This window comes from Magnolia sinica, chromosome 1 (genome assembly GCF_029962835.1).
Source record: "Magnolia sinica isolate HGM2019 chromosome 1, MsV1, whole genome shotgun sequence".
In the NCBI taxonomy this organism is placed as follows: Eukaryota; Viridiplantae; Streptophyta; class Magnoliopsida; order Magnoliales; family Magnoliaceae; genus Magnolia; species Magnolia sinica.
Window position 1 is genome coordinate 72772458 of NC_080573.1, and position 19574 is coordinate 72792031.

The window sequence follows — 19574 nt, forward strand, 5'->3', positions numbered from 1 at the left end:
CCATCAAAAGTAACAAAGATAAACTGACTATAGTCTGACGTCCGACTTGGATGTGTAGACGTGGGTAATTCTTCAAAACTCAGAACAACTCAACAGACTTACTGTGACTCCAGCTGAGTCAATAAGTTGCCTATTTCAACCCAACTACTTGAAAAGACCAAGTTGACGCAGTTGAACATTATTGGCTCAGCTAACATTTTTATCATTGATGATGAAAGTCATCACCAGATCCCAAGTTAGCATTCAATGGATTTCCATGCACCATGCCAAACTGAGGTTATCAGCAGCGAGTGCATGTTATAGGTTTTAGACAGTATGTTTGGATGGGCTGGGACAATTGTCAAGGCTCGTAACTACATCTCATATTTATGTGTTACTAAATCTTATTTAGGCTAACTCAGCCCATTCTCCAGTAAATGTAGTCTAGGTTCCATGTTACGTCTGTTCTTCTGACCCAGAGCCTTGTCTCCACTGGTTTCTTTGGATGCTTTAGCATTGTAGAACTAAGCAACAATAAACACATTTGGAGTTGCACACATGACTGATTAACAAACAGGTCAAGAATCACAACATTTCTACTTTGGAGGAACAATAATAGACAATTTGTTATGCTTCTTGAGACATTGGTTGCAAGCAAAATTCCTTCAGGCACAAGTTTTGCATGGTTTGTCCAACTAATTTATGCACGGGGGCGAAAAAGGATAAGTTATCCCCTTATTATGCAAGTTCAAGCACCCCACATGTGCCACAAGTGTAAATGTGCACATGCGCTGTTAATGCCACATGTGACACCATCCATATTTAAGCTCCAAACATGTGACGCATGCTACAGTCTATCTTCACTCCCTAATCTGGGGTGTTTGATAAACAATGAACAGAATAGCTAGTCCAAGACTGCATGACCTAAATAGCCTATCCAGAACAGATCACCTAGAAGACAACTTTGCTTACATCCAAACAAGCTCTTAATGAGCCCATTCATGGTCCAATCAGAAATACTAGACCATAAAAATTAAAAATAAATAAATAATCAAGGTCTTCAACAAGCATTGCAAGGAGTACAATACAAGGAGACCTTTTGTGCCATATATTTCAATAAGTAATAATACTAGAGATTAAAACTGATAGAATGTGTATTGCATACTCACAGACGTGTGATGAAAAATTTTGTTCGTAAAACCGATGCCTCAGTTGTAACAGTTCCCTTGGCAACATCTAAGCCTAAATCCTTGAGGGCCTTCATCTGCAAGCATGTAAAGTTGTAAACAGAGATTAATAATGCTCCATATAAATAAGACAGATAATCCTTCGAGAACACAATTGCTTTTGTGAGCTATCCAAACCATGAAAGTACAAATTTTGCTGGCATATAATACACCCAAAAAATCCAACTTGATATTGTTTTTTTTTAAGGCTCTAGAGAATATCGCCTCAATAGAGTAATGAAAAGAAATATAATATACATAGGAAAATGTTCCTACAAGGTTGCTACCAGAAATTGTGAGGTTAAGCAAAGTGGCCCCAACATAATGTGTATGTGGCATCTTAACCATGCATTTGGCGAGTCCCACCAAGAAAATTGGACTCCCAAAAATCAGTGGTATCTGGGCCACACCATTTAGAACAGTGCATAATCATGCCTCAAACCTCTTATTTCATTTCATGGGGCCCGCTTGATTTTTGGAATGATCTGAAACCTGGCCAGCTCCCACATCCAGGTTGGACACACAACGAACAGGTTGGATGTCGGAACCGCACGATGATGGACCCTACACACAATCAAGAGTGGTGGGCATCCACTCTAAACCGTTCCCTATAGTGCAGCCCACTAAGTCATGGATTTGGCCTTATTTTTGGGCTCATTCACACCATGAAAGGGTGCATCTGATGGATAGGGCAGATGCTACATACATCATGTGGGCCCCACACATGGTGTGTTGTAATCGCCGTGATAGCCATTCCTAATGATAACGGCGGTAACCATTACACGTTACAGGGTCATAATGGCCATTAGGGAAAGAATGACCCATAACAGCCTGGCTGCAACGGTCAGTTACAGGGCCAATACAAGCTTTAAAAAAGGCTGTAACGATTGCTATGGTCCATATGGTAACGGTAATGGTGGTGGCAATTACAGCTGTCATTATCCTGACAGAATACCAGCCCACACTTTTCAACCTATAGGAATATCACTTGGTGCATTGAGCAGGAAAAATGCTTGGGTAATCTAATGGGCTGTTTGCATACAAGTGTAACTAGGTAAGTTAAAATATTTTACCTGGCTATCCATTATTTAACCGTGTCCGGAAAAGCCATGGAAGTGGAACAATCTTTAATTTGGGTTTTTCTAATGGTAATGATCAGTGTGTTCAGTATCGCCAATATCGGCCGATAAATCAATTATCCCAAGTTGGCAATACGACATCCGGTTGTAGTATCTGAAATTAGTGGTGTCGCAGATAACATTGTGCATTTTTTTCTTCTTTTTCTTTATTTTTTTAAGAGAGCAAAATTTATTAGAATGCCTGCCAAAAGGCAGGAAAGAATACAACTACACACTAAGAAGACAAAAAGGAACAGGAGTAAGAAGAAGCAGCTTTAGCTGCATATACATGAGAGGCCTAATCCTTAACAAGCCCTAAAACTGTCTTTATCACCCCCATCCACTATGGACCTCCCATTTCTAAAGCACCACTCATTCCTCTCTTTCTAGATAATATCGTGATATATTGTTGAATATCACACATGCTTCTTTATGCTTTTTCAATGTATCCACATTGGTATCGATACATTGTCAATATCACACATATAATCCCAGCAACGCACCCCTTTCAAAAAAAAAAAAAAAATCTTCTTTTTTGCAAAATTCCGCTTTCTACTTCATTCTATATTGATTTCGACTAGTCATTGGTAGATTGTTGGAAGGAAAACTTCCACATTTGGGAGAAGTCGCAATCAGAGGCTTCATGGGGCCGGTTTCAATATGGTGAGTACTTTAAGTTTTGATTCATTTTTTTTTCCTCATGTTTTTAGGTTGTAATCAATGGGAAATTGTTGCAAATCCATGATTCTTCATGTTTAGCATGAAAAATCATGAATTTGGAGCTTTTCAAGATTTGGATGTGGGTGGGCCAATCTAAGGGAAATTGGGAAAAAATCAACATTTCCTCAGTTTCTCCCAAATTGATTGCAATCTTAGTGTCTAAACACGAATCAAACATTTGTCAAACTTGATCTAGTGATTCTTAGTAATTTGGAAGTTTTTTGGAAAAAAAAATAATAATAATTTTTTAATTAAAAATATTAAAAAACATTTTTTCAAAACTCCACTTCTATCACGGTCAATTGGCCCCAATTTCAAAATATTTAGGAGTGTTTGTTGAAATCATCATGACATACACTCTAATTTTGGGACTTGAGGGTAGTTGAGCTGATTTGGGAAATTTTGGGAAATATCAAAATTTCCCCAATTTTTCCCAAATTGCAGAAAATGAGAGCTTTGGTGTCCCCACTCATCGAGTTAGAGGCAGGCAAAAGAGAGATTTTCATCGTTTGTAGATCACTATGATAAATGCAGTAGGAATTGTCTTTACATGATTTCCAATGAGATCATCAAAATAAGGAGATTGGAAGGTATTCATCGGAATGATTAAATGAAGTTTCCCAAAGAATGACCTCTGGGAAGGTAAAGTAGAAATTAATATGACAAGATTTAGTAGGAATGGGCAAACATGTTTTAAAAAATTGGATTTCTTCTTCCCCTATTCTTTATTTTATTTTATTTTTATTTTGTTAGTTGCAATCTTTGTATCCAAACACGAAATCAAACACGTATGTAACCTAACCTAGTGATTCCTAGTGGGATTTTCCAAAACATAAATTAATTTTTAAATTAATAATTAACTAAAAATTATTTTTAAAAAAAAAATTCCAAAATTTCACTTCCATCACAGGTCAATTGGCCCCAATATTAGAGTATTTAGGAGTATTTGATGAAATCATCATCACATACACTTTTAATTTTGGGATATGGGGGGAAAATGGGTCCATTTGTGGAAATTTTATGAAAAATTCAAAATTTCCACAAATTTTCTCAAATCAGTTGCAATCTTAATGTCCAAACATGAAATGAAACACGCATGTAATCCAAGCTACACATTATTGCTAGTTTGGTGATTTTTTGAAAAATATAATTAATTTTTAATTAGAAAATAATTAAAATGAAAAATTTTATTTTTTTGAAAATTCAATTTGATTGGTGGTTAAATTCCATTAATAATTATAGATGTAGTACACTACATATACTAACTGTTGATGCAAAAATCTATACGTCCTCCTTAGACCACTCGGTACCTACAAGAGAAGACAAAGATGAAGACCTTGGCTGCAGCAGGGGACCCTCCAATGCCAAAGTCAAACAGGCAAGCTAGGTCTAGTAGAACATAACGTTTTTTGGTGTGTTTTCTGAGTTGGATTGTTCGTATCTTTCACCATTAGAGGCGTTCCTATTTATAGCTGAATGTGGGCGGTGGCGTAGAGGGGGATTCCCTATTTAGTAGAAGTGTATTGTAGTGTCCGGGGAGTATCGCAGTGATCTTTCGAGATCTTCAGTGAAGACCTTGGACAGACCCGTGTTACAGTTGTTTCCCGAGATCCTTGGCTGAGATCTCGGACGGGTAACTTTGGTAAGATCTAGACAATCAGTACCAGGTCGAAACTAGTAGAAGCACGCGGCAAGAGGCCAAGGTGAAGAATCTGAGGTGACTTATACGACCGTTCCGGAGAGCGGTTTGCTAACCTGAATTCTCTAGTGAGCTGTAGTCGAGTTTTCCCTTGGTATCGAGCAGATGGTCGACCTACCGACCTGTTGTTGCCCGAGCATTGAGACCGAGGTCCTTTCCTTAGCGAAATGTACACGGAATCAGGGATGACCATCCTCTTCATCTTACTGCATGGGACACGAGCTATTCTCAAGAAACGATTCGGGTGGCAGCTCAGAAATGTATGGGACTGTGGAAGAGTTCGGTGTTTGATGGAAGCGGAGGTACTTCATCTTCTGGCGGTCAAGCTCGAGTAGTAGACCGTTTCCTTAGTAGTGTGTTATTGCTTTCTAGCCGTTGAGGAGCTCCTTGGTTGTGAATGGTGCTGGTTGATCACACGACGACCGTAGAGGTCCGAGCTGACATCTTTTCTTTGGTCAGTTTATTTTTACCCATAACAGTAGCCCCTTACTTTCAAGCTCATGCAACGGGCTCGGGAAGTAAGTCGGTATTAGTGAGGTCGGACTATCTTGTGCCTAGGGTGTCGAGCCTGCGCACCATTAATGCGGAATAGAGCGGCGGGCGCAGGAATCAAGGTGTGTCTGCAATCATGATATGGCACGCTTGAGGTAACGTGCACCAGCTCGAGGTCACATGCGTTGGCAACAAGCTTGTTCAGTTTCTGGCTTGTGGGGAGCTGACGCGTGGCATCTTCTAGAGAGTCGAGCAATTCAACGAGTGGGAGAGCTCCACATGTCGAGGAGCCGTTTTGGCTACTACATTAAGTGCAGGCATTGAATGTTGTACGAGCGGGTTTCCTATACAAGGGATGAACCCTAACAATACAAGGGTTATTTGCCATGTCGCTCCTCAGCTCCTCTCTGCCCCAGCCTGACTTTGCGATTTTCGGCAATCCAAAAGCTTCCCTCTCCAGTGAGCTTCGTCTCTCCTATCTTCTCTCCCTTTTTCACTTATCTTATGGGCCCCTGATTTCCAATCATCATTCTGGCCAAAAAATGTCAAGTCCGTCGACCCAATGGGAGGAATCAACGACGTTCCAGAGTGATGGGGGACCGGACGATTGGGATCTACTAAAGAATCCGCCATCTCCACTGGTTATGATGAGCAATAGAGATTTCCAGGCATCCCATGGGTCTAGGATGGTCACTCAATCCTCGGTTGAGCGACCAATGGACGCTGAGGGGTCTGCCCCAGCAAGGGAAGAGGTCAGCCAGTCTTTTGGCGGAGTCAGAAGAGACCAGGCCAATTGGGTCTATGCTGACGGAATCCAACTTGGTGCAGATTAAGTCGGAGTACCACATTCCAGACTCAGTGGTGCTCCGAGCTCCCGCACTTGGCAAAATTCCAAGTGAGCCTATGGACGGCGAGGTAGCCATGTTTCTGGTTGCCCTACGGTGCAGTTTAAGACTTTCTTTCCATCGCGTAATCAGGAAGGTTCTCCTGCGCATGGGGCTGGCTCCCGGGCAGATAATCCCGAATGCCTGGAGAGCCTTGGTGAGGTCGTTTATTCTGTGGTTTCAGCTCGGCCAGCCCAATCTAACCGCAGATGAATTCTCTCACCTATACCAGGTGAAGTCCAACCCCCGTCATGAGGGTTGGTATTACTTTTCAACTTGGGCGAAGATGGGTAAGGCCATTGTTACAGACGCCCCGACCTCACATAAGAAGTGGAAAAGTATGTGATTTTGGGTCTCCGGATACTAGGAGGCTCCAGCGGCTTATGGGCTACGACCTCGGTTTTCAACCCATTTTTCTCATCCAAGACGGGTATATCTAAATTGACTTTTCTTTTAGCTTATATTTTTGTAGTCTATTTCTAACTGTAGTGGTCTTTGACAATTCTACCCAAGTATCCTTCCGAGGTGAGCGAGTCGGAGTACAGCCGGATTGCCGAGGCGAGATCATTGGATACTAAGTTGAGGTCTTGGAGGTTGTTGATCACGCCCGAGCTACTCTTCCAATCTGGTCTTGCCCCACCTATATCAAGTATATCCAGGTTGACTTAGTCGAAAATCATTTTATCTCTATCCATTTGCTAATCGTTCCCTTTTGTCGTATAGGATGCCTGACCAGCCTCACTCCAAACGTTGTGCTCCTTCTAAGGCCGAACTGGCTTAGAAAAAGCAAAAACCACCTCCGAAGAGGAGGGGTACCGCCCCCTCGTCCATGGTAGGTCAGTCGAGCCCAGCTGCAGACCCTGCTGCCACTCCTGCCACCACCACTTCAGACCTGCCAGTGATCTAGGAAGCGGTCAAGGTCACCCCATCAAGGGAGGCGGCCCCTGTCATCGAAGCCCAACCCTCTGAGGTTCAAGCAGTCCCTATTTCTGAGGCACAGCCCCCCACAACCCGAGCTTAGGCGAGCAATTCGGCTGATCGCCAAGGGGGCGAGGCCCGGGTAGCCCTCAAATCCGCATCTGTCACGACAGAGGGCCTCCTTCCGTGGATAGCTCGGCATGTTTACTGGTGATGGTGGCCGAGACCGAGGAGCTGACTACGAAGCCTGGGGAATCTCAGGCTGCTCCTATACAAGATCGGCTGCGAACAGTGTTATACCCTTCTTCTTGGCCATTGAGGTAGGAGGGGAAGAACGGGTAGGTCACAGTGATGTTGGAGAACCTTAATGGCTTCGCTGTCGTTTCCCACAGACAGCGCCAAAATGTTGTTACTCGAATTTCAATGGGCAGGGACTACCCCTGTGGACGTAGTACCAGCAATAGTAGCATGACAAAAGACAATGGGGGCGCCGGTTACGACCAGGGACCCTCCGATGCCTAAGTCAGGTGGATTGATAGAAACGGGATTTAAATTGAGATTTTTGTCCTTACCCCCCTTCAATGGCAATGGGTGTATTTATAAGGTGTTTAAGCGACTTTTGGATTATCGTATCCTGGTGGGATACGTTGGACTTGCGTATCCTGGTAGGATGCTGAAGGGTCCATATTTGAATGGGGATCTGCTTTTGAAAGAATCGTCGAGACCACCTCAGTCGACTTGCTCTTCGGCTATAATTTTGCGAAACCTTCCCTTTTCTTGGCATGAGGCGGGGTTCTCTCCGGATATCCCTCTTCATAGGTATGAGTCGATCATATCAACTCGGCAGGTGAGTCAAGTTGTTAAGCTCTGCCCTTGAGCTTCAGCTCGGTGTTGATCCTTCGATGTCAGCTCACCTCACAGTTGATGCATTGATAGGTTAAGGAGTTCATTCGGGTAATTCTTAGTTGACATAGCTCCAAGATACCCCATCTATGATTGGTTGCACATCTTGTATAACAGGTCGGTTTGGTTTTCCCCATAACAAGTACCTTTCAAGCAAGTCCTCTCTTTCATTAATCTCTTATTTATTTATTTCAAAATTTCCTTTAAGCCTTTTGTCTGTTAGTAAACTTACCAAATTCCTTAATCATTGCATCACTTTCTATCCTTTACATTGTGTTTTCTAGGACCTAAAGATGAAGAGGAAGATTGGAGGACAAAACCATGATGGAATGTATTATCTTCATCATGACGTAGTGGGCGCAACAACACAAAAAGACATCACAGCTTATCAATGGCACTACCAACTCAGTCATCTATCATTGAAGATTCTTAGAGGTGTCATATGTTGTCGACAATATTATATCTATAGTGTAATGTCTGCGAGTTGAGTAAACATCACCGTGCTACTTTTCCACCACGTGTTGAGAAGCGTCGTTTAGTTCTTTTCTCTTTAGTTTATTCAGATGTTTAGACTCCAATTAAAATATCTAGTAGGTCTAGATTTAAGTATCTTGTTACATTTGTTGATGATTGTTCAAAATTGACATGGTTTAATTTAATAAAAGATATAACTGAATTATTTTCTATTTTTAAGACTTTCCACATTGAAGTGCAAAATCAGTTTAATTCCACATGTATTTCGATCTGATAATGACGAGTAAATGTGACATTTTTGATCATTTTTTTTTCTGAAATAGGAATCCTACATCAAACATCATGCACGCACACCCCAGAACAAAACGGGGTTGCAGAAAACAAAACAAAAAAAAAAATCGTCACCTCCTTGCGAACTCATGCTATGTTAATTCACCTGAATGTTCCTAAAAGTTTTTGGAGTGATCTAATACTCGCAACATATTTTCTAATAAATTGGATTCTCTCATTCGTTTTAAAGGGTCAATTGCCTCATCAAGTTTTGTTCCTAGATACTCCATTGTGTCCTCTTAACTCTTAAAGTTTTTGGATGGCTTTGTTTTATCGATCAATTGGAGTCTAGCCATGGTAAATTTAATCCTGAAAAGTGAAATGTATTTTTCTTATATATTCTCGCACATAGAGGGGGTTATCATTGTACTAGTCCATCACTTCAAAGACAATATATGTGTGTGCAATGTTACCTTTTTAGTCTATAATGTTCTTCTCGAAAGACGGCAAATCTCCTTATAGGAAACCGTTTCCATACGTGCTGCAGTCAACGAAGATGCCCAACTTTCATCATCTAATACCTCTTCCATTACCACCATGCCTTAGCTAAAGGTCTGCTCACAACGAAAATGGACAAATGATATAGCCAATCATGATGTGTCATCCAACCATCATCATGTTTCTTTTCATTGATTATCTCCAAATTTCCACAACTAAGCCATGTCCTTGTTTTCTGACTTTGTTGCAAAGTTAAATGAGGAAGCTCTGTCACATAAGAGGCGAAAGTAAGCTATAGAGGAGATGGATGCACTTCATCGGAATGACACTTGAAAACTTACCACTCTTCTAACTGGTATGTGTTATGGGTTGCAAGTGGGTCTACAAAATCAAGTTTCAACCTAATATTACGATTGAACAGTTAAAGGAGCATACTTAAACACTTGATGTTGATTACAGTGAAACCTTCTCTCCATGGCCAAGTTGAATTCCATTCAAATTATACCATCTATAGATGTTAATCACAACTAGCCCCTCTTCCAACTTAACGTAAAAAAATGGCTTCCTTCATGGTGATTGTACTTAGAAAATTTATATAGAGCAACCTCTCGGATTTGTTGCTCAGGGGAAGTCTAACAAAGTGTGTAAATTGTGAAAGGCATTTGATGGGTTAAAATAATCTCCACATGCATGGTTTGACAAGTTCAGCAAGGTTGTGTTAAACTATGGCTTTGTTCGAAGTCATGTTGATTATTTCATTTTTGTATGAAAAGGTATTTCAGGTCTCATTGTGCTTGTAGTATATGTGGATGATATTTTTGTTATTGGAAGCGACAACAAGAGGACTGAAAAACTAAAGAAGTATCTTCAACAACATTTTTTCACAAAAGATCTGAGTCATCTTCGATACTTCCTCAGTATAAAATTAGTCAAATCCAAAAAATGAGTTAATGTATCTCAATGGAAATGTTCTAGAGTTACTCATGTAGACCGATCTTCTTGGGACCAAGTTAGTTGACTCCAATGGATCCGAATCACAAGCATGTAAGTAACCAAGGAGATATAGTGAAGGATTTAGGAAGGCAAGGAAGATTGGTTGGAAAACTCATTTACTTAACTATTATGGACCAAACATATCCTTTGCAGTGAGGGTGGTAAGCCAATTCATGAGACAATCACAAGCATGTAAGTGACCAAGGAAATGTGGTGAAGGATTTAGGAGGGCGCAGAAGATTGGTTGGAAAACTCATTTACTTAACTATTACTGGACCAAACATATCCTATGTAGTAAGCGTGGTAAGCCAAGTCATGAGTTCTCTTCAGGTTAAATTTTCCAAACATGGAAGCAACTATTTACTTAACTATTACAGGACCAAACATGGAAGCAGTTATTTAAATTTTCCATTACCTTAAAGGAGCATTAGGTCAAAGAATTTTGTATAAACGGAATGGTTATCTTCAGGTTTCAGGATATTCACATGCAGACTGGGCAGGTTGCTCAGCAAATAGACAATCTACGACTGAATATTGTACATTTGTGGAAGAAAATCTAGTCATATGGAATGGTAAAGAAGCAGAGTGGTGGCCCAATCGAGTGTCAAAGCAGAGTACAGAGCAATGGCTCATGACTCCTGTAGTTGGTGGATCAAGAAATTGTTGCAAGAAGTGGGATTTACAGTACACCTACCACTGTAGCAGTTACTTTGTGACAATCAACCAGCTTCACACAAAGCAAACAATCCAATCTATCACAAAAGAACTAAACACATCGAAGTTAACTATCACTTCATACGTGAGAATGCTTCAAATGGAAAAATCTCTATTTTGTCCGATTTTAGGATTTTAGGACCAACTTGCTGATGTGTTCACTAAGGCTCTTCATTTCACTCAGGTTACACATATATATTCCAAGCTTGGCATAGATAGTATCTATGCTCCATCTTTTTTTCTTTTTCTTTTTGGTGGGGGGGGGGGGGGGGTGTAGTAATGATAATGATAGTGACGATAATGAAGATGAAGATGATAACGATGATGGGGATGACAATGTCGATGATTCTGATATTGATGATTACAACTAAAACACCACCCAATTTTGGATAATGACGAGGACAACAATGATCATGATGGTGATGACTACAACACAAAAACCATCCAAAATGATGTTGACAATGACAGTGTTGATGATGACAACAACGACGATAATAGTGACGACCATAATGCAAAAGGCATCCAAATCATGAAGTCCAAATTGAGTGGATCACAAAACAAAAGTGAAATTACATCTTAAAAGGCAGATTGGTAGCAATATGATGGATGGTATTTTTGGTATTTAATTTCAATTCAGAATAGTACTTTTATCAAAGTTCGAAAGATTAACATATTCAAAAATTTTTAGAATAGACATTTCAGGCATATTTTGATGTGATCTATTTCTCACCCTGAGACAATTCCCCTCTATCCAAACAGCCCTCAAAATTAGAGCACGTTACGGCAACTAAATAGTCTATGAATCAATCCATTGGCCAGGTGCATCATATGAAAAACCAAATAAATAGCAGCTAGAACAAAATGTTCAATAGGGATATTACTCAAGTATGCTCTGTTCCACTAAAGTTTGCAGCCTTTTTTGAATTGTCTGCTCACCATAAGCTAGCCATAATTATCAACAAGGAGCATTTTTTTTTTTTTTTGGAAATAATATATTTTTCATTATGAAAGAGAGGCTTTGCATAATCATTTCACCGTGTCAATGAGAGCTCCAAGGCGATCTCCAAAGCTGAGTTCCACAATTGTGGCATCAGAATCTGAATCTTGATCAATCACTATTATTGGCATGGGAACATAATCAGCACCCTGATCGGACTTCTGCCATTGAGAAAATGTTATACAAATCATGACATATAAATGTAATTCCCGCGCAAATGAAGAAGTGGATATGCAGTCATGACCCTACCGTGCAAAATTTCACAACAAGAAATGGGAGGAAATCAGATACGCTGTGAATGGATGCAGTATGCCTTCCAGAGAATCTTTAACATGATGAAGAGTTTTATTTTTTAGAAGGTAAAAAGAATAATTAAGGTTCCGTTGTGAATTGTACTACTCACCTGAAAATATTGACTTCTCTAAGAATTTCAAAAGGCAATCTTATTGGCAACGATTAATTAATGCCCTCAAAATTGAAACACAGCAATTCAATAGAATTGGTTCTAAAACCTTGAATGGAGCTTAAAATGAACAAAGATAACAAGATCAGAAAATAAGGAAATTTTGTATCACGGTCAATTGTCATATAAAACCTGCTGGATTGAGCACGAGGCATTTAACATTTGAAGTTGGAGACAAGTTATCTTTAATAACTAAAATCATGTTAACAGAATTACATACTGGAATCTATATTTAGGGCTATAACTTGAACAGCATGGGCCTTAATACTGATCCCCACCGAACCTTGGGCAGCAGTCGGGCCTATATCTTCCTGCAGAGCCAACAGGCTAGCCTGGCTGGGCCCAGCCCCACAGGATAATAACCGCTGGGCATGGGAGAGCTGAGTTACAGCAGGCTGAGCTGGGCTTGGATCTTAGTCCTTGGCCAGAAGGCTGTCTAGGAGTGGCGCGGTACCTTATATTAGCTCCTGGACCATGCCTGGGCAACCCTTAGCCTGTCATGAACAGGTTGCGGCCAATCCATAGCATTGCTCCTTCCTACCAGTAGATTCACCTTATGTGCTAAAGCCAAGAAATTATTTGAACTGCTGATCAAGGTGAGCAATCAACGGCACAGTTGTCAATGGATGTGAAGTTGAAATTTATTTTCAGAGATCATGAGTTATGCTACTGTCACATTATAAACACAAAGAAGTGTTCAAATTCAAATACATGGAATGCACAGGAAAGTGTACGCAGAGAAAAGAGGATGTATGTCCAGTCTGCCTAGAACAAAGGTAATGAGCTCGTTTCAAAGAGTTTACCTCTTAAAAATTAACTAAAAGAAACAATATTCAAGTGATAGACACCGAAAGCAGACCTTAGTTTCATCAGCAAGCCAAATGCAAGAGTACATTGACAACACTTAAATTTGAGCAAACAGAGAAGATGCCACTAACCGAAGAGGATGATCCCAACACGCTTGATGAATTGATAGAAGATTGGCAAATATTCCTATAACATTGTTTGAGCAAGACTTATCAATAACAAAAAGCACACTATCTATGAATACAACAGTCAGATGAGATCAGATTGTTAATAGTACAGAAGCCACCAGAATGAGCAGTCTTGTGTCTCAATATTAAGAAAAACATCAAAGATCCATCAAACCCTCGGTATTGATGCCTTGTTGGATAAAAGTGAATAATGAAAACAAACGAACAACAAAATATACACTAGCATGATTTGTACAAACAAGGGTCAAGATAGAATATGTTGAATGCCAGAAAAATGACTAGCAGAAACAATAGAAGGAAAATATCCCAGAGGTTTTATGAAAAACTCAATCAGACAAACTAACAAGTCATAGAGATTGGACGAAATCTGATATATGAGGAACCAGTCACTATTGATTTAATTTGTAATGAATTAAACTGAAAGCAATTGATCAAGCTTTGTAAACCATAACTGTGTTCAGAAAAGTGAAAGCAGAGGCAAAGCGGTCTCACATACACTTAGACATTTGAAACAGTGAAGAAAGAACTTGCACAATTTTTTGAAGGAAAAAATATTATTAAAAAAAAAAAAAACTAGAAGTTCAATGGTAAAGAAGTTGAAGTAGCAAGTCAATAATTATTCATCTAAATCTCATCATTACCATCGCAACTCCACAGATACTAAATTATTCCATGATGGAAGTATTAAGAAAGCAGATATTACTGATCAATGGTTAGGTATGAATATCTTCGTTGAGGTACCCACCAGAATAACTATACTGATCATCATACATTCATACTGCGCTTCATGTCTCATCAACAAAATCTAACATTAGACAAAAACAATTTGCACAAAACCCATCTGATTTGGGCAGTTCGGAAAATGTGAACTGTTAAGTGGAAATCCTTCCCCTTTCCGATTGCAATTTGGGGCAGGGCAGGGCACATCCCATCTGCCTCTAAAAGCAAAACTTCCAAAAACGTGTTGTGTTCCCTTTTGTCAGTTTAAGGCCTATGGAGGCTGGCAACAACTCCAGACCAAAGGACAAAAGGGCCAATGGAGGATGGTTCAAAGAAAAGAGAAAAGCATCCAAATCCATAAAAAATAAATAAATAATAATAATAAATAAATAAATAAATAAAAATCCACGGTGGAATGGAGCAGTAACATTATCTCAAACACACTGTCCACAAGAAATCGAGATTGGCAGGTGGAAACAACATCCAAATCAATCTAGAGTGTGGAAGAGATGATCATAGCAACAGGGGATAGAGGTAGAGGCTTCCCCTTCATTAGGATGAGGTGGGAAGAAGCAAAGGATAAATGAGGGAGATCAATGGCCTCAAGGTCGGAGGAAAGATTATCAGGGTCCAGAGAGGGGGGGAGATATTTGTATGGGCTTGTGAAGAAACTCAACCTTTTGTCTGAGGCGGAGGAACAGAACTCAGTGCAACGTCAATGGATTTGGTTAAGTCATATCTGCCTGGTAGCATGGGCTCATGAATCATGATACAATCATGGCCACCCTTGGGCGTTGCATCGGAGTGGTGGAGATCAACCAAAGATCAGCCATGAAGGCAATGGTAGTGTTATGATTCATGGTATGGAGAAGAAATGAAGAAGAAGAGAGAATAAAGAAAGAATCAATGATCTCCTCTCTTACATTTCTTACACCCAAGTCCTCACATAACAATACAAAAAAGATATGGTACACTGATGGAGTACCAAAAGTTAAACAGCCATGTTTTACAATAACATTTTCTAACACTTCCGGTACTCCCCCAATGAATCAATGGCATACTTTCCATCACTTTTTTTCCAAACAAAGTAACTATCTACTTCAATAACTTTGGTCCTCTCATGGAAAATTGGATTATTTGCAATGTTTGTGGCAGCCTGATTGTCAAAACGAAGGCGAATTAGAGTACTAACATATAAACCCATTTCAAGGAGAACTTTAGCCACATGAGCTCACAAGTTGTATTTGCCATCACCACTACAAATAATCAAGCAACTACACTTTGCTTCTTGCTTGCAAGTCACTAAGTTAACTCCTTCAAAGTTACAGTAACCACTTGTAGATCTTCCATCATCAGTTGATCCAACAAACCACTACCACAATAACCACTGAGGTACAGATGACCATGATCAGAGTTTAATAAACGTTTCGCAAGAGTAAACTTTAGGTACTGCAGTCTGCGGGTTATGATATACAGCATCAAGATGATGAGCACAAGGAGCATGCTTAAAAATGTCAAACCACACCAAATGCAGAAGCAATTTCTGGCCAAGTGCTAGATGAGTAGTCTTCCCACAAACGATATTTAGGGTCGTTGGTAAAATACCTGGATCACCAAGGAATTATGACCTGGTGCAACCTGGTCATCAAGTACTGAGATCTCGAAATCTGAATAGCAAAGAAATGGAGAGTACAGCCACAAGAATATTTGAGTAGTGGGGGAAATAACTTTATTGACATCAAACTTCACTTAAAATACTTAAGAAAACTCACAATTTGGAAATTTCGAATACCTGAATCACTAAGGAATTATGACCTAGTGCAACCCAGTTAATGAGTCCATGAGATCTCAAAGGAACTATGACCTAATGCAACCCGGTTATCAAGTCAATGAGATCTCAACATCCGAATAGCAAAGAAATGGACAAGCATACACCCACAAGAATATTTGAGTAGAGAGGGTCCCCAAGACCCTATATGAATCTTTAATGAAAATCCCCACAACTATTAGATTAATTTGGAATAAATCTAACGTACCTTAGATGGCAACACCTAATATAGTTAAAAAAAAAAAAAAAAAAAATCAAATTTGGAAATAATCCTCAAAATCTTCAATCATATCTTTGACTCAGCCTATCTCCAATCACATCTTTAAATCAGCCCCCATATCATCCACAAATAGTAAATTGCAGTTAATAATATTTAGGCCCCAAATCTATTGATAAACCATCCAAAATCAGCACATGATGGGCTTACGGTGGGCCGTAGGCTTGCATCATTTCCCTCGGGTTGGAAAAAACTCAACTCCAGCGAGTTGGACAGCTTCATATAAGCAGTGTTCGAAATATCGGTATCGCGTTACATGTCGCACCCTTGGGATACGGATACGTATCGGTTATCGCATGGGATATATCGATCGAATCGCATAATGTATCACTGTTGTTGGAAACATAGAGAAATGTTGGGAATTCAATGAAACTTCAGTTATTGTTAAAAAGACATCAATACCAGTGTTCGTAATATCGATACTATCGGCCGATATTATCATTATCGCTGGCCAGCGATACGAAACTCCATGGAATTTGCTCAGAAATGAAAAATAAATAGGGAATTATTTGTATCGTGCAATATATCACACAATATTGCAAAATATTGTGCGATATTGCAGATATTGACGATATATCTCAATGTATCATAAAATTTCCAATGATTTTATACACAATATCGTCGATATCTGTTGATATCGACGAAATCTTCTGCAGCCACCTACCACAGAATCTTTCTGTAGCGGCATCATTTTCGGCGGTATGAGGCAAAATCCTCTCTACTAGCCCACAAATTCGAAAATATATATAGATAAATCTCTCTTACCTAAAGATGTAGTCGCCTTCGACCGGATTTGGTGGGCCAAACATTGAGCGCGCCAAATCAAGTAAGAAAATCGTAAAACCCCCCCTTTTTTTTTTCTTTCAGAGAGATTCCTGAAAAAAAAACCAGATTGCTACCCAGGTTTTCGGGATTTTGGTAGGGATTCCAGCGAGATTTTTGGGCCTTTTGAACCGAAATCCAGCACCTAACGAAGCCTACGAAGAAGAAAACGATTCGAGAGGGTTTCGTCAACTCTCTCCTTATATAAGGAGTGGATTTGGTGCATGTACGGTGTATTTAGGACAGTGCAATCCTTACAGTGGGGCCACCTTGATGTATATATTGTATATCCATTCCATTTATACGCTTTAAAATATCCATTTAGGTCATGAGACAAAGAATGAGGCAAATCCAAAGCTCAATTGGACCTCATCACAAAAAACAGTGGGTATTGAACATTTACCATAGCAAAACTTATTGAGGGCCAAAGAAGTTTTCGATCACGCTGATATTTGTGTTTTCCCTTAGTCCATATCTCCTTGGACTTATGAACAGGTTGGATCACAAATAAACATTATTATGGGCCCTAGGAACGTTAAAAGTTTCAATGGTGGGCATCACGATACCCGTTGTTTCATGTGGTGGGGTCCACTTAAGCTTTGAATCTGCCTCATTCTTTGGCTGATTCCTTAAAATGATCTCTCCAAATGGATGGATGGTGTGGATATAACACATACATCATGGTGGGGCCTACAATCAAGGTCCCACTCACATCGCTCGTCCGTTATGCAACGCGAACTGAGAGTGGAGAGTGGATTAGCAGTTACCGAGGAACAGCTTAGTGAGTATACCCTAACCATATGGGGCCCATCTTGATGTGTTTTTTTTATATATCCATGACAACCATCTATTTTTCCATCTCATTTTAGGATGAGATCTTAAATCATCAAAATCCAAATCTCAGGTGGACCATACCAATAGAAACAGTGATGAATAACCATTAAAAACTTTGTATGGGCCATAAAAGTTTTGGATGAATCTGATATTTTTATTTTCCATTCATCCAAATCTTCTTGACATTGTCAACAGGTTGGATTTGCAAATAAACATTACAAAAACCTTATGATGGGCTCTTTGGATTTTTTAATGGTGAGGCACTAAATCACTACTGTTTCTTGTGATGTGGTCCAGGTGAGATTTGGATCTGCATAATTTTTGGTATCCCATCCTAAAATGGGCTAGAAAAACGAATGGTCAGCATTGATATACACAACATCATCAAGGTGGGCCCTACAATAGGGGCAACACCCACTAAGCTACTACACGGGTAATACCTAATTTGCGTCCCTGTTTTGGGGACGCCAATTGCCTAATGCTATGTGGGCTCCGATACGTGTTTTATCCAAGCCATCCATCTATTTTTCCAGATTAATATAGAGCATGGGCTAAAAAATGAGGGAGATCCAAATCTAAGTGGACCACATCACAAGAAAACAATGGTGATTGAATGCCCACCATTAAAAACTTCCTAGAGCTCACCGTGATATTTATTTGTCATTTAACTCGTTGATTATGTCACGCACACCTGGATGAACAGAAAACACAAATATCAGCTTAATCCAAAACTTTTGTGGCCCTAACAAGTTTTTAACAGTAAGTGTTCAATCACCACTTTTCTCGTGGCGTGGTCCATATGAGATTTGGATCTGCCTCATTTTTAAGCTCATGCCATAAAATAGTTTGGAAAAATGGATGGATGGAGTGGATAGGACACACACATCATGGTGGGGCACACAAAGCATTGTCGGTAGTCGCTTGGCTAGGCAATCCAGGGAATTGGCGTCCTTGTTTTGGTGGATCCCTAACTGTGGGGCCCACTATAATGCATGTGCCTTACATCCACACATCCACACCGTCCATCCATTTTAAAGCTCATTTTCAGGCATGATCCCAAAAATGAAGCAGGTCCAGGTCTTAGGTGGACCACAACACTATTAATAGTGGTGATTGAATCCCCACCATTAGAACTCCATACGGTCCACTGGAATTTTTATTCGCCATCCAACTTGTTGCCTGTTGGTAAGGTCACAAAGACCTGGATGAAGAGACCACACAAATATCAGCTTGATCCAAAGCTCTTGTGGCCCATGAAAAGTTTGTAATGGTTGATTACCACTGTTTCCTGTATCATGGTCCACCTAAAAAAAATTAAAATATTAATTTATTTTTATATCTTTTGCTTGTGAATACATTGGTTGTGTTTTCATTCATGTCTTGATACATTTATAAAAGTTATGCATCATATTTGAATATAGTTGCCTTTGTTCAACCAGACAACGCATAACTTCGGATCCTATACAAAGGAAACCTATTATGTGCACTTATTTTTTAAGATTTTATGATTTAAAAGTGTGTATTAAGGTCTTTTTAAATAATTCCTGAAGTTTCATTGAAAAATTCAACCATTTTCCCAATGTTTCCCCATGTTTCCCAAAAAGTGCGATAAATTACGCAATACAAACGATATATCCCATGCGATAACCGATACGTATCTGTATCCCAAGGTTGCGATACATTGATACATTGTGCGATACCGATATTTCAAACATTGATCAATACACACTTATAAATCAAAACATTACAA

The 19574-nt window shown here is 39.7% G+C and overlaps 1 protein-coding gene across 3 annotated transcripts in view; it reads right to left on the reverse strand.

Moving 5' to 3' along the window:
- LOC131250933 (ACT domain-containing protein ACR12) overlaps positions 1-19574 on the reverse strand; it is a 47857-nt gene that overhangs the window by 15849 nt on the left and 12434 nt on the right. For 2 of the 3 annotated variants that reach the window (XM_058251342.1, XM_058251337.1), the window contains exons 2-4: positions 13287-13341; positions 11924-12046; positions 1149-1243 (exon numbers count right to left, since the gene is read on the reverse strand). In XM_058251342.1, coding sequence (XP_058107325.1) covers positions 1149-1243; positions 11924-12046; positions 13287-13341 — 273 coding nt within the window. The remainder of the gene's footprint in view (positions 1-1148; positions 1244-11923; positions 12047-13286; positions 13342-19574) is intronic. The other variant, XM_058251351.1, reaches the window with a different exon arrangement.